A 14,926-nucleotide genomic window follows, 5' to 3' on the forward strand; every position below is an offset into this window, starting at 1 on the left:
GGTATCAACGCAGAGTACTGAGCTTTTTATATAAGCTTTCTTCCCCAAACTATCATTGGGGCCCGAGAAGGGGAAGAGGAAGAGGCAAGGGGAGAGGTGGTGGAAACACTCAATAATAAAAGGTATATTTAGATCTTTATTACATTCATTAATTATATTTATTACATTTATATTATATTTATTACATATTTATTACATTTATATTATATTTATTACATATTTATTACACTAGAACAAAACAAAGCGCGCGCTTCGCCCGCGCCATTTATTCTTTTACATTATATATTTTTAATGACATACATACTTACTTTATGAACACAATTAACCCCTTGATACAGCTGTCAAAATTGAAATGACAACCGAAGTAAGCGTAGAGAGGGAGGGAATCAACATTTCAGAAAAGAGGCAATAATACTTCGATGGATTCAAGTATCCAATATATAAAAAAATATTTAATTATTATATAAATAAATAGTAAATATATAGTAAACATTCAAAAAAATTCAAGATGATCTTGTCCTGACTATGCCAACGTCATCCAAGGTTAAAATAATAAGATCTGTAATTAGATCTTCATAAACTCTACAACTTCTGTCCGAAAAACTTTTCTGTAAAACTTATATTTTTCTAGATTTTCCAGAGTTTATATTCTTTGTCCTCAGTTTGTGTGTATATATACTCGTCAACAAAATTAAAGCATATGTATTTTAAGTCAAAATTTCGCATAATTTCAAATAAGCATAACTCCACTAAAAATGATCGGAAAATTTTTTTTTCACTGTCAAGCTTGAAGTCTCTACTTTAAAAACCATTCGTCAGATTTTTAATTTATCCTCCCCCGTACGCTACTGCTTCAAAAGTAAGGACGTGTTTTGTCTCTAAAAAATTGCGTAACCATACGCACGCACGCATACGCACGCACACACGCACACATACACACACACACACAGCAGAGAGGTTTGGAGTCATTAAATGGAAAAAATGTATGGGTAACTTTCATATGTAATAACTCCGCGAAAAAAAATCGTACGAACTTTGCTTTTTTTTAAAATTTGTAGTAAAAAGTCCACATTTTACGATAGTTATGATAAAATTTGCGAAAAAAATTTATTTCACCCCGTGGAGTGCATCAAAGTACGCAATTTTTTAGAGACAAAACACGTCCTTACTTTTGAAGCAGTAGCGTACGGGGGAGGAGGATAAATTAAAAATCTGACGAATGGTTTTTAAAGTAGAGACTTCAAGCTTGACAGTGAACAAAAATTTTTTCAAATCCGATCATTTTTAACGGAGTTATGCTTATTTGAAATTATGCGAAATTTTGACTTAAAATACATATGCGTTAATTTTGTTGACGAGTGTATATATATATATATATATATATATATATATATATACATATATACAATATATATATCTATAAAACTTTTAAAAAAATATAAGTTTTCATATATAATTATTAATTAAAAACGACAGCCCACAAAAACAATATAGATTGACGCGTCTCTTTCTTCTATTTACAAAGTCAAGCTATACATTTATATTTACCTGATATACTTTTTCATATCGAAATCAGAAAGATCGATCGAGAACATTTCTCGGTCACCAGGTGATATTACTGACATAAGATCTCGACTGTTTGTATTATCAAATTTCCATTCGTTACACCCAAAATGTTGCAAAGCACGATTGGCCACATATATTTTTCTTTGCAGTCCCAATACCCTATATGTTGTATATATGTTAGGCTCAAAGACCAAAAACGCTCATTGAGCGAAAAAACCGATTACAACGCGTTCTGGCTTCTCAGATTCAGTCACAACGCGAAATTTGTGTTGTGGAATTTTCGAAAACGCTCATAAGCCTTTTTGAACATGCAAAAACGCGTTATGATCGGTTTTTTCGCTCAGTAAGCGTTTTCGGTCTTTCAGCCTAACATATATATGAATTACATTTTTAATAATAGTCTGACTTAAAAATTTCTGACTTCTAAAATATTTAATTTGTTTGATACTTACATAAATCGATGTCCCCAAAATTTTAAAACTAGATCTATTAATATAGCAGGTAAGATATGCCACATTATTGTCAATACATAATACATAACTGAACTTTCAGTAAATAATATAGGGGTCCAAAGAATGTTTTCGAATGGTATTTCGTTTTCAAATTTAAGCGCTATATTAGAAAATTCACGAAATAATATATTTTTTTCATTTGGAAAAGTGTTATTGACAACAAAAACTGTAGAACCTGTTCTGAAACTAATAATAGATAATATTATAAATTAATCAATGCATTATTTATATAAGATTTTATAAATTAAATTTTATAATATCTTAAATAAGATTGTTAAAATTATGAGATACTATTACAGAATATTAAACATTTTATTTCAACATATTTTAACGAATTAAACATTAAGAATGTAGATATATTTATAAAAAAACTATTTTTAAAACCTCAGTTTAATTCCATTCCAGAGAAAGTCATATGTAAATTCAATTGAGAATAAATATGTGACTTCTTAACTCTAAATTCTGATGCAAAAAAACGAAGCAAATTGAATAATGCGCGTGTAATGACAACATAAATTTAGTTTTAAATTAAGATAATTTCCGTTTGTAGCTTAATGTAACTAGAAATGCATTGATGTATATACTGATGATCATACGTTGTCGATCCAAGCTTCCAAGTTACGAGAATTATAGTGTTGATGACAGTATCTACTGGCATAATATTATACGATATATTATTACTAGCGTATATTATTCGCATTAATCCCTTTAAGCTCGCAACCGATAATCCCATTAGACCATTAAAATTATCAATCCATCCTGGGATTGGATCCTTTAACGAAGCTATCACTAACAAATAGAATATATTTTTTGGATTATTATAATTAAAATATTATATATATATATATATATATATATATATATATACTGCTGTTTGTGAAAATTGTAACACCACGAAGGAATAATGATATTAGCTATGTTGGAATTTTCACAAACAACAGTGTATATTACTATAATATATAAAGAGAGCGATATATATCTTCTCTCTCCTAGTACATTAAACATAGATTTTATGATGCTTTTTTACTAGTTATTAGCAGTTAGTAAAATTGAAATATTTTGATTAGAGAAAATAAAAAGAAAGACTAGTACTAATTAGAGAGTAGCTAGTAGCTAATAAAAAAGCATCATGTAAATCACGCTTTATTAATAAAAATGAAAAACGAAGAACTGCAAGCCTAAAAATTTAATTTCAATTTTTGTTTAACTTAATGTTTAATTAGATAAGCAAATTTAACTAAATATTTAAATATATTGTTATCTAAAATAATTATACAAATTGTTTTAACTAACATTACGTTTAAATAATATTTAAACAATACGTTTAGATATAATATTATATATAGTAACTATTATACAGATATAAAGCTTAATTTAATCTGCTATTAAGTATTTGTAAGCTTTAAAATTTAGATGCATATATATTTTTTCTGCATTATTTACATTTGTATATTACATTCATTCATACATTTTGTATTTCATCATGATATATAAAAGCAAATATTTTATTTTTAAATGCTCTATATAAAACAAAATAGAAAAAATATTTAACATGTTTAAATTGCATTAGAGAAAGAAAAAGAAAAAAGTCACGTAATATTATTATATTATCCTGTTTTTAACATTAAAGAAAAAAGTTACATACCTATGGAAGGTCTCACAATCGCACAAGACAAGGACAACGAATATTCCTCTATTACACTCTCCGCTAAGTTTTTCGAGAATATGTAAGTGTTGGGAATAGTATTCAAACATCTGTACATAATTTCAAACAAACATTGAAATAATTAAAACATTTAAAAAATGATCGACAATAATTGGAATATTATAATATGAATAAAAGGGAATAATTACATTTTCTAATTGACACATATTTAAAATTTACATACGTATGATATATGTATTTGATATTTATGTTTGACACACTTACTTAGCTGTAAAGATATTCAAGATATGCTCATCCAATGACTCAGCCATTTTGATCATATTTCGCCAATCATCTACAGGTGGGTACGCTTTTTCTTCTATAAATGGATTATTCAAATGTGTATATGCTGTGCTAACATATACTAAGGCCTTTAACAGATAAAAATAATTAATATTAAAATTGTATTTTAGTTAAAATGCTATAGTTAAAGTTATTCGGAGCAAAAAATTCAGGCATGTTTACAATTTCAAATATATATATCAGGAGCGCGAAGTACATAGATTATTGTCTTTTTTTTTTCAATTTTTTGAGTTATTATTATACAGTTAATTTTCTATCTCTAAGTAATAAGCAGTTCTTATTCAATAAAATCTACATGCAATTATAACAAAAAAATCGTTTATATTAATAGATATCATCTCTTTAAAATATCTTTGTAAATATTATACATTGTAATATATACACAATATATGTATGTGTATATATGTTTAAAATATTAAGCTTGAAAGACATATTTAATGAAAAACATTTCTAGAAATAAATGTGCAATGAAAATATTAGTGTATCGCAAATTAAATAAAAACCCAGTGTAAGATAATTCACATAATGGAATACAATAAGAGATTTTTTTTCATGAATATGCAGAATCAATTCCGCATTTACTTACGATTAGATTCTTCATACTTTCGGCTAAGATACATATATCTCTCGTTGATCTAGTATTAGTAAGAATGGCATATTTTAAGGTATCGTTAAATTTCACGGTTGCCGCCGCATGAATTATTATAGTGACTCTTTCAATCAGCATTTGTCTATCGACAGTCGACAAACCTAAATTTTCTTGACTGATATCGCCAGAAACCGGAATTAATTTCTTGAAATTTAAAGGTTGCTCCTCTCGTAATTTATCGTATAACTAAAATTAAAAAATATTATGTATATACAATATTTATTAGAATATTTGGCATGATGTTTTAACTGTAAAATGTTTGCAAAAATTGTAAAATATTTTTTTTATGACTATCTACAATTCATTAAATTACTCTAAACGTTTCTCTCAATACATTTCATCTCATACACTTTTTTATTAAATTTTATAATTATAAAATAAATTTTTTATTGACATAACATTATAAAAAGATCCATAATCCAAAAATTTTTTTTTATTGAGATGTTATAACAATTCTTAAAGAAATGTGTATTGCAAAAAAGATATCCATTTTGATAAATAACTTACCGGTAAGTTTAACATTTTTTCAATTCTTTCGTTAAGATTCAGTCCTTTCTTCGGACGCATCAATATAAATATTTCTCGAACATCCGGACAAGATCGCAGTATCTTTTCGAAATATACTTTACCCAGAAATCCTGTTGCGCCTGTCAAAAATATACTTTGACCAGCGTAAAACGCCGGAATCGACTTGGCTGAATCAATTGTATTCTTATCCATTATTATTAAAATAAAGCAAATAAACAACAAATAATTAACAACGTAGAAGCAACAGCAAAAAATATATACAAGTGTACTTAAAAACGCTATTATCACTTTTAAGTCGATATCGTTACTAAACATTAGTTTATATACAAGTGATAAAGCTAAGCACAAAAAGAGAGAGAGCGAGAAGGAGAGAGGAGGGGAGAAAAAAGGAATTATATGTATCAATAAACCGGAAATATAGGTCAAAGTTAAAAAATAAATTTTTACATACAATGCAGGCAGTTTTACTATTCACCAATAATACGTATCATTCGCCAATAATTTTAAATATCCGTCGATTTAATAAAGAATGTAATGTTAAATAAAGGTGACGGAACACATCCGATATTGTTTAAAGTACCGAAACAGAAATCCGATATATAATAGCCGATAAAATATCAAATAAGAGACATAATATAAAAATAAAAGAAGCATAACCGGAGATAAGAAATATTAAATATGTCTTTTGGTTTAAGCTGCATCTTATAATAATTTTTAGACTTGTTTTTGTAAAATATTGTTGACAATTGTTTTAAATATAAAATACGAATTTAATGTTATTGTTATATTATGAAACACCTTACATCAACAAGCCCTTTACATGGATAATTTATTTTACGTGGAATATTATAATAATTACAAGGAGAATATAATATTAAAAAGAAATTTTAAAAAATAAAGTGTTATTTTCTTAAATTGATTTGAAAATGATAATTTAATTTATTAAAACTTATAATGACAATCAAGATACAAAACGAGAACAATGTACAAAACAAATGTAGGGTGTCTCTCTTTCTGAACGATATATAAAGAGATACATCTACGTGTTAATAAGATATTTTTTTTAGATTAATTATGTTAAATTATATTACATTCGATAGGATATCTGTACCTGTAAATTTGTTCTTTTTTATTACAATATTCAAAAATAGTATATTTGAACAGTTAAGGATTGATTTCGTTTTATATACATATTCAATATAATATTTATTTTTAAAGGAAAGGAAAAATAAATAAATAAATATAATACAAAATATAATATAATATAATATAATATAATACAAAATGCTTTAATAAGTGCTTTATTCATTATATGAAATTTTTTTATAACTATACGAGTACATAAAATACACTGTACATTATGATATCCCACACCAAAAATATAGTGTATAAAATATCAGAAAAGTTAATATAAGTAATGTGAACATTATATTTATTGCTTCTCATTGCCCTTTTTTGTTGTTTTAATTATTCTATTTATGATTCATATTGATTACAAAAATGATGATTGTGAAAGAAATGTTTTACACAAAGAGATTTTTTGCACTATGCGCATGCAATTATAGCAACTTCGCCGCAAATATCGCATGTTGGTTTTAAATAATTTTTTAAACAAAATTCAACTGGTGTTTGAAATTCTTTCGATCTATTCTGTATATATTCACTTTTAAACCACGCAAATTTAAATAAATTTTGAAACCTGGGCGGTGAGAATTGATAATGTGTTAATGATTGCAATTTCGAAATATTATTTCTAACATGAAGATTTATGGCGAGGTCTAACAATATAACAATATAACTAGTAAATCTTGATTGTTATTAAGTATTATATTAAATATTTTAATGTAATAATTATTGAATTATATTTTTTCATAATTTTATTTTGAAGTAAGACAAAAAGATCATCACTAATATGACAATTAGATAAAAAAACAAAATCTTTTACAATCTTAGTTGGACTACTTTCACATTTTATTTCCTTCTCTTAAAGATTTTCTTAAGGATCACTGTGCACTTCTTAAGCGCGTAATTATTGTATGTATTTATCAATCTGGAAAGATAAATAAATATTATTCCAATTAATAAAAGTAAACAGTATTAAAACAAATATTTTATATTACTAAAAAAATTTATTTTAACGTTGAAATTCTTGAGTTTATTCACTGGTACTGCAAAATTCATTGGCCGATATATTAATTGTTTGTTTATTTATCGGTGCAGTCGATTTTAGAGATTTGTACTAGTATTTAAACATATACGTGTTTCAAGTCTAATTATCAGGTTTTTTCCGTTAATCTAGATTTAGTAAGTACAATGCAAACAACATTTATTTAAATATAAGTATATTTTTGTTCCTAACAATTTAAGCGAGTAGACACATCATTAATATTCACAGATAACCTAAATGTCATATGTCATCAACAATTTATTTATTTATTTATTTATTTTTCGTTGGAATCGACGCACCGACATCCGCGTACGGCTCTTATAGCCAATTGATTTCTAAATATTTATATTTAATATAGAAGGGCCTTTAAAATTTCTTAGTGTTATTTATTTTTATTTTATTTTATTTATTTTATTTTATTTATTTATATTGACTAATTTAAATGTTATTTAGTTGAGACCTCTTCATTTTATTTGAAGTCCGTTGTCTATTTTTTTTTATTCTTTCATAAATAAGTAAACTTTTAATTCTTATTTTATGGCAATCAAAGTATTTCTCCTGTTAAATCAAATTATAAATTAAAATGTGTTAATTTAAAGGAAATTTTAATTTAAAAGTAATATAAATATTTTCAGCTTATTACGTCTAAACACTAGGACAGCATAATTCAATTATTAGGACGAATATTCTTTCTTGTCCAAACATTGGGACATTTATATAGTTTAATATTTTAATTAATTTTTATGTTGAGATGTTCAATAAACAAATATTGGTGCACTCTTTCAATAGTAGAGATTTAAATCTATCCGATAAATATAAATACTTGGAAAAATAAATTGTTTCAATATATTAAAAATCTAAATAAATAAATCTATATCCTTAAACGTCCAATCACTGGAACATTTACCTTAATTATTTAAAAATAAAAACTGCAAGATTACACAGCACGAACAAAAAACATATCAATGCATACGGATAAGTACATTATAATATATATTCATATATGCCAATGTTAGATTTATTTATATCGTCTATTTATATATTTGAGTGGGGAAAACATAATAAAAGCATTGGTTAGTCGATGATATCCACACATTCATAGTAATATAGATATCAAATCATATTATTATTTCGCAGTTATCATTGTTCAGTGTAATGATATTTGTAAGTATTGTACTAATTATTTTGGCATGTATTGCCACAAGTTATTTTATCTTAAATTACTGTCGCCGACAGTCTTCCATTAAAACAGTAAACACTCTACCTGGTCCAAAAACATTTCCGCTTATTGGAAGTGCCTACTATTTTCTGCAGCGGAGTTCTCATGGTAATATTAAAAAGACAAAAATATATTTAATTATAGAATAATGCTTAATTTATAGAAAAATAATGAAGGAAAGTAATAAATAAATTTTTTGAAATATATTTTAATATTTCAGAATAAAAATTGTTATTTGTTCAATATAATGTGTTAACCTTTTTACAAATAAATCTCAAATATCGCAAAAAAGCCATTTTTGCATATTAAACCTCAATTACTTCTAAAACCTAACATGCTAGTGAAAATTGGCTTGCGGCATCGTGTTTAGTATTCAAAAATCTATCAGAAACATCTTGTCTTGTTTAAAATAATGAAAAAAATATTGTTTGTAAACTAGTGTTATTATTATTATTAATTATTATTAATTAATTATTATTATAGATTGTTTCGATATGTTTAATAAAATGCACCTCCTTGCCCCTCTAAAAAAAATACAGATGCATTTTGTGGTAGCTCCATACATCATGTTGTTGCTCAATTTTCAAGGTCTTTTCTATACCCAACGAATTTTTTCATAGTTTTATTCAAGAGATCAAAATCTACAAAAAACATTATTCCTCTTACTTACAGCTTTGGGGGCCAAATTAGGAACTTTTTTAACATCCTCCTTTCTAGTTTTTTTTTTTTTTTTTAATAAAAATTAAGTTATGAGATTAAAAATTTGTATTATATTAGAATTTTTTCGGAATTTGGATGCAGGGGAAAAGCGGAATCTTTTCTTCGGCCACGTACTTTGCAGTGAACCAAAACAATATAATAAATCGTTCCACATAAATTCAAAGTTTATACTTTCCTTTATATGTAATCCTTGTGACTGCTTTGCATAAAAGTGTTACAAACTAATGTGAAATTATACAATTATAACATTAAAAGTACTAATATTTTTGAATATAATATGTCAAAGTTATAAAAATTGATAACCACGAATAATTTATATACATTACTCTTAAGATATATTTTTTTTTTAATTTTAAAACGGTTTAAAAAGTACAAAACTTTAAAGAAATAAATTTTAGAAACTTAGAAGAGTTTATATATAATGTGATACGAGAGAAAAAAAAATGAATGTAAATCAAAACTATAATATCTGTGAAAATCAGAGTGGTTTATGACGTATAACTTATTTGCAATATCTCTCATCTTTCTTTCTCTTTATTATTTTCTTAATAAAATTTCTTCTTATTAAATTCTTCCTAATAAAATTTACTTCAGCGTCTATGTGGACTAAACAACGAAAAATAGTGACGCCAAGTTTTAATACAAATATGTTACAAAAATATTTTGATATATTTGTGGAACAATCTTTAATATTTACGGACAAATTAGAAAAGTTACATTAAACGAGAATGAAGTTTTTCTTCTTCAAAATATAACAGAATATGCTCTGTCTACTGCGTGCGGTAAGGCTAAGTATTTTTATTCATTTGCAGTATTTTAAACATTTCGTATCAAAATTATTATAACGAATAAATGGCACTGTAAAAATGAGAAAATTCGCTTAAAATGAAAAAAGCCTACACGTTACAACGATAATTACATTTTATAAACTAAATACCATTAAACAAAATTTATTTAAAGTTAAAATTTTAAAGAGTATCAAATTATGTACTAATTTTGTAATAGCAGAATCAGATTTATAATATTTTATTCGATTTAAATATAATTATAAGTCTATGAAATAAGTAAAAAAAAGTATCAATTTGTTTTTAAGTTTTTATGTTTTTATGTTTTTATTTTCTTATATTTTAATAAAAAAATATGCAAAATATGCTGTAAAAGATCGTTAAAGATTTGACACTAATATAAATTAATAATGCAAAAAATATAACAATCAACAAAAGCAATGAAATAAGTACAGTTTTTCACAACTGGTTGTTATTTTCAAATACTTGTTAAAGAGGCATTTATTTTCTATTTTGAAAAATTACATATCACATTTATTTATTAAATCTAATGTTTAATATGTAACTCAATATAATTAGTCAGTTAGGTTAGGTATACTATTGGTATCTTGAATATTAAGTTTATTTTTATATGATTGTTATAAAGGTACAAAATCGGACATAAAACTGGAATATACAGGGTGTCCCATAATTCGCGAACCACCCGTCAGTTGCAGGTAGAGCATGTTGAACTGAATAGAAAAGTCTTCTACCATTTTGCGATTTTCGCAATAATTAATGAGAAATAAATTAAAGAAGATCAGCCAATTCGTGTGACGACGGCGAGAAAAGACAGCCCAGTTTCATATCGTTACTAAGCATGCGGCGAAAAGAAACAGTATAATGTTACACGGTTGCTCGGCGCGCGATGAAGCGGGGAGGAGCGCTTTATAAAAGACAGTAACTATATACGAGTAGCGCTAACTCTGGACCCCCGAGTGGGCTGTCTCTTCTCGCTGCAGGCTTATCATCGCTCGAATTGGCTGATTTTCTTTAATTTATTTCTCATTAATTATTGAGAAAATTGCAAAATGGTAGAGGACTTTTTTACTCAGTTTAACCTACTCTACCTGCAACTGACGGGTGGTTCGCGAATTATGGGACACCCTGTATATCGAATTTAATCAGTCAATATTTCAAATTTATAACAAGGTAAAAAAAGGTTTTATCGTAACTTTATACAATATCAAAATGTACATAAATCGTAAAAATAAATTTATTTAAATATTTAAAAAGTTTATAAATGTATTTATATTACTAATTAAAGATTTCTTATAAATAGATTTATTAATATATAAATAGAGAAAATAATATTTATTTTTAACTTCATTGTTGGAATTTAATAATCACAATTAGTTAATGCCTTCTTACATCTTATAGAATATTAAAAAAATATGTTTTTCAGTTTCAAACAAATTTTAAGAACAAGGATGAAAAATATATTTTTATATCCTAATTTTATATTCACTCTCACTGCTGCGAAACAAAAACAACGAGAACTTTTAAACTTCAAACATTTATTTATATGGAGAGAGATAAAGTAAATATTGCAAATATTACTCTAACTTACATAGCATATTATATATTATACAATCTATTATTACACAGTTCATACAACAGCAGATATATTCATTAAATGAATTGAATACCAAGAATAAAAGTGAAACAAGTCGTAAGTTTGTTATTATTTTATTTGTATTATTTGATCTTACTAATTATAATGTTGCACAAAATGAGTTTTTTCTTAGATAGCTTTAGATAAAATATTATTAAAGTGTGTTTTATTATTAAAATGCTTAATTTTATTCGTTGATAAATTGTCATTTTTCCATTCCCGCATTATTTTTAATATTATAATATTATAATATTCCTAAAGCCTAAAGGCCCATATTCTGAATCCTCTTTTATCGATAAAAGAGGATTCAAAATATGGGCTTAATCTACTAATATAAACTTTCATTTAAGCCGTCATTCAGCTAAATCGAACGTAATAAAAACAATAAGAAGTTTTTATGAAAAACTTGACTCTTCTTTTGCATCTATTCATTAATCTATTCAGTATGCGCACTTTATATATATTATAATCACATCTCTATCTATATAAATTCTATATAATATAATCTATATAAATATATTTACAATTAATATTAAATTTTACAATGTGTCAGTTCACGTTAGTGTCTTATGTAAAACTTAATTTATTAATAAGTTTTGAATATATAATGGGTGAATGGTAAATTATGGGTGAATGGTAATGATAAATTATAAAATAAAACTTTTTAGAAGTTACTCATCTCTAAAAGTGTGATGATTTTAATAATATATATTAAGATTTAAGATCATTGATTTCTCTTTATACAGGTTTATCTATTCTTCAAATATAATTAGGACTGCTTTCGCGAAAAAATCAAAATGATCCAGATTAAAATGATCCTGTGCTGTGATTGGTCAAATCTGAAATTTCACTGAATTTCATTGAAACTGAACGAAACTTACAATTAATGAAATTTCAGATTTGACTAATCACAGCACAGGATCATTTTAATCTGGATCATTTTGATTTTCTCGCAAAAGCAGCCTAGAATTATCAGAGTTATCTTTTGACATATTGTTCTATAAATTATAAAATAATTTCAAACGTAGTTTTCATAAAATTATTATATAGCTACAGTCTACAGTTATGTTCGAATTCTAACTTCAACTTGTGTGCGGTTTGTATAAATATTATTCTTTTTCAACATAAACGCTTATAACATGCGAGCAAACGAAAAATATAATCCTGTACGAAATTTATAATAAATTCGCTAAAGTAGAAATTTTATGTGGAATGTTTTAATTAAATTAAGAATCCTACTAAAACGTACAGAAATGTCTACATTAATCTTTAACATTATCAGTATTTCGATACCAGTATTAATAAGATTACATTTCTTTTATTATTGCATATGTCTATATATATATATATATATATATAATTAAATATTATATTCAATCGTATAATAGGAAAAAGTGTATAAAGAATTATGGAAGATTTATGGAACAAAAACTACAAAATCTGTCCCCATTAAATATGAAGATTTACAACATATGAATTACTTGGATCGTGTTATAAAAAAAACTATGAGAATATTTCCTCCCGTTCCTATAATTGCGCGACATCTAACGGAAGATGTACAAATGGGTTTGTTTACATTTAAATATAATTATGTAATTATTTTATGAGCCTATTTATTATTGTGTATACAATTATTATCGTATACCAACTAAATGCGACAAAAATTTGTTTTAAAAGGTAAAAGATACTGTAACTTATTGTTAGAAATAATCACATTTTAAATTATTAAAAATTAAATGTATTAAAAAGGCACAAGAAATCGTGCTTATCACACATCAATACGAACAAATTTGATAAAGTTTATTTTATATATTAACAAGAAATATGTAGTAATTCATATGTTGTAAAAATAAAATACATCCTTGTTTGTGGAAAATAAAATAAAATAAAAGTGCATTTTATTTGACTATTTTTTATTGCTTTATTTATAAACTATTTACTCTTCTTATAAGTAATTACATTTAAATACAAAAATATGTGTTTCAGGAGAGGTTGTTTTACGAAAAAATTCTGAGGTCTTCATAAACTTTATAACGATGCATCGAAATGAAAAATATTGGTCCAATCCGTTAGTATTTGACCCAGACAGATTTCTCCCTAGAAAATAGGAACATCTTATAAGCATTACATGCCGTTTAGTATGGGACCCTGGAATTGTGTAGGTAAATATAAACAAATCACAAAAACAAACATATATCACGATAATATTGATTTGTAATATTGTATTGTAATTGCTAAACTTTTGCAGGCATGAAATATGCGATGATTTCAATGAAAGTTTTCCTAGCAACTTTGGTACGAACATTTATGTTCAAAGTAGATAAAAGTATCCAGATTGATAAAATAAAATTACATAGCGACATGACAATATCTACTGTTGAGCCTATAAAAGTCAAAATTGAAAAACGAAATTTATATTGAAATGAAGCTAGAACACACTTATTAGAATATAATATAATATTATATTATATTCTAATAAGTGTGTTCTTGCTCTATTTCAATATAAATTTTATTTTATATATATATATATATATATATATATATATATATATATATATATATATATTGTTGCGCCTGTCATGTTACGTCCCTTTACATCTGTCTGTTGCTTGGTGCAATGTTTAAAACATAGATTGTCTTTTGGCGGTTGAGTCGTCAAGAGAGTTGTGGTTGTTTGACAGCTGTCGAACTACGCGGTCGTATTCTGGCTTTCGGATATTGATATACATTTATGTTACTCCATTATATTATATTGCTTTACGTTTTGTTCCCATTAAAGTTATTTCGTTATTTACGAGAGCGTTATTATTTCGCGCGTGAGTGAACCAAGTTCTCAGCGATTCAACAAATCTCGAAGTCGGCCGAAGGACGCAACAATATATATGTATATATATATATATATATACCTATATATTCCATGCACATTCAATTTTATTTCCGTACATTATGTCATATAGTTTCTGTCTAAGAACTAAGAAGTGAATATGACATAACCCAAGAAGAACAGAAAATCAAAATAATGTCAATTTAATGTCTTATTGACCAAAATGACGTCATATTAATGTCATATTGACTAAATTTATGACAAATTTGGTCCAAATTTTGTCAATATGACGTC

General features: G+C 25.8%; 1 protein-coding gene and 1 long non-coding RNA gene across 5 annotated transcripts; one reads left to right on the top strand and one right to left on the bottom strand.

Moving 5' to 3' along the window:
• Positions 1-333: 333 nt before the first annotated feature.
• LOC145947877 (fatty acyl-CoA reductase 1-like) lies at positions 334-5,555 on the bottom strand. Of its 4 annotated transcripts, none has more exons than XM_083057651.1 (8): positions 5,243-5,555; positions 4,673-4,921; positions 4,009-4,154; positions 3,724-3,833; positions 2,663-2,867; positions 2,019-2,264; positions 1,549-1,725; positions 334-414 (listed from the first exon to the last, which is right to left on the bottom strand). In XM_083057651.1, exons 1-8 carry the CDS (start codon positions 5,453-5,455, stop codon positions 387-389), a joined length of 1,374 nt encoding a protein of 457 aa, XP_082913777.1. In that variant the 5' UTR covers positions 5,456-5,555; the 3' UTR covers positions 334-386. The 4 variants fall into 4 exon arrangements, with proteins under 4 accessions (XP_082913777.1, XP_082913780.1, XP_082913779.1 ...); XM_083057654.1 differs by having other exon boundaries at positions 336-414; positions 2,675-2,867; XM_083057653.1 differs by lacking the exon at positions 334-414 and adding an exon at positions 438-559.
• Positions 5,556-8,380: 2,825 nt separating this feature from the next.
• Positions 8,381-14,232, top strand: LOC145947874 (uncharacterized). The gene is made up of 3 exons (XR_014427249.1): positions 8,381-8,757; positions 13,795-13,970; positions 14,057-14,232. It is a non-coding gene; the product is annotated as an uncharacterized LOC145947874 (long non-coding RNA).
• The last annotated feature ends 694 nt before the right edge of the window (positions 14,233-14,926 follow it).

Source organism: Prenolepis imparis, unplaced genomic scaffold (genome assembly GCF_030444845.1).
Source record: "Prenolepis imparis isolate NDT839.2.m4 unplaced genomic scaffold, iyPreImpa1.0 SCAF_172, whole genome shotgun sequence".
Classification (NCBI taxonomy): Eukaryota; Metazoa; Arthropoda; class Insecta; order Hymenoptera; family Formicidae; genus Prenolepis; species Prenolepis imparis.

Excerpts from the sequence above, each read along its gene's own strand:
- LOC145947877 (XM_083057651.1), bottom strand. The coding sequence starts at position 5,455 with ATGGATAAGAATACAATTGATTCAGCCAAGTCGATTCCGGCGTTTTAC. Across the intron at positions 4,922-5,242 it reads AAAAAATGTTAAACTTACCG|TTATACGATAAATTACGAGA; the intron begins GTAAGTTATTTA and ends TTTTAATTTTAG. Across the intron at positions 2,265-2,662 it reads TCGACAACGTATGATCATCA|TTTCAGAACAGGTTCTACAG; the intron begins GTATATACATCA and ends ATCTATTATTAG.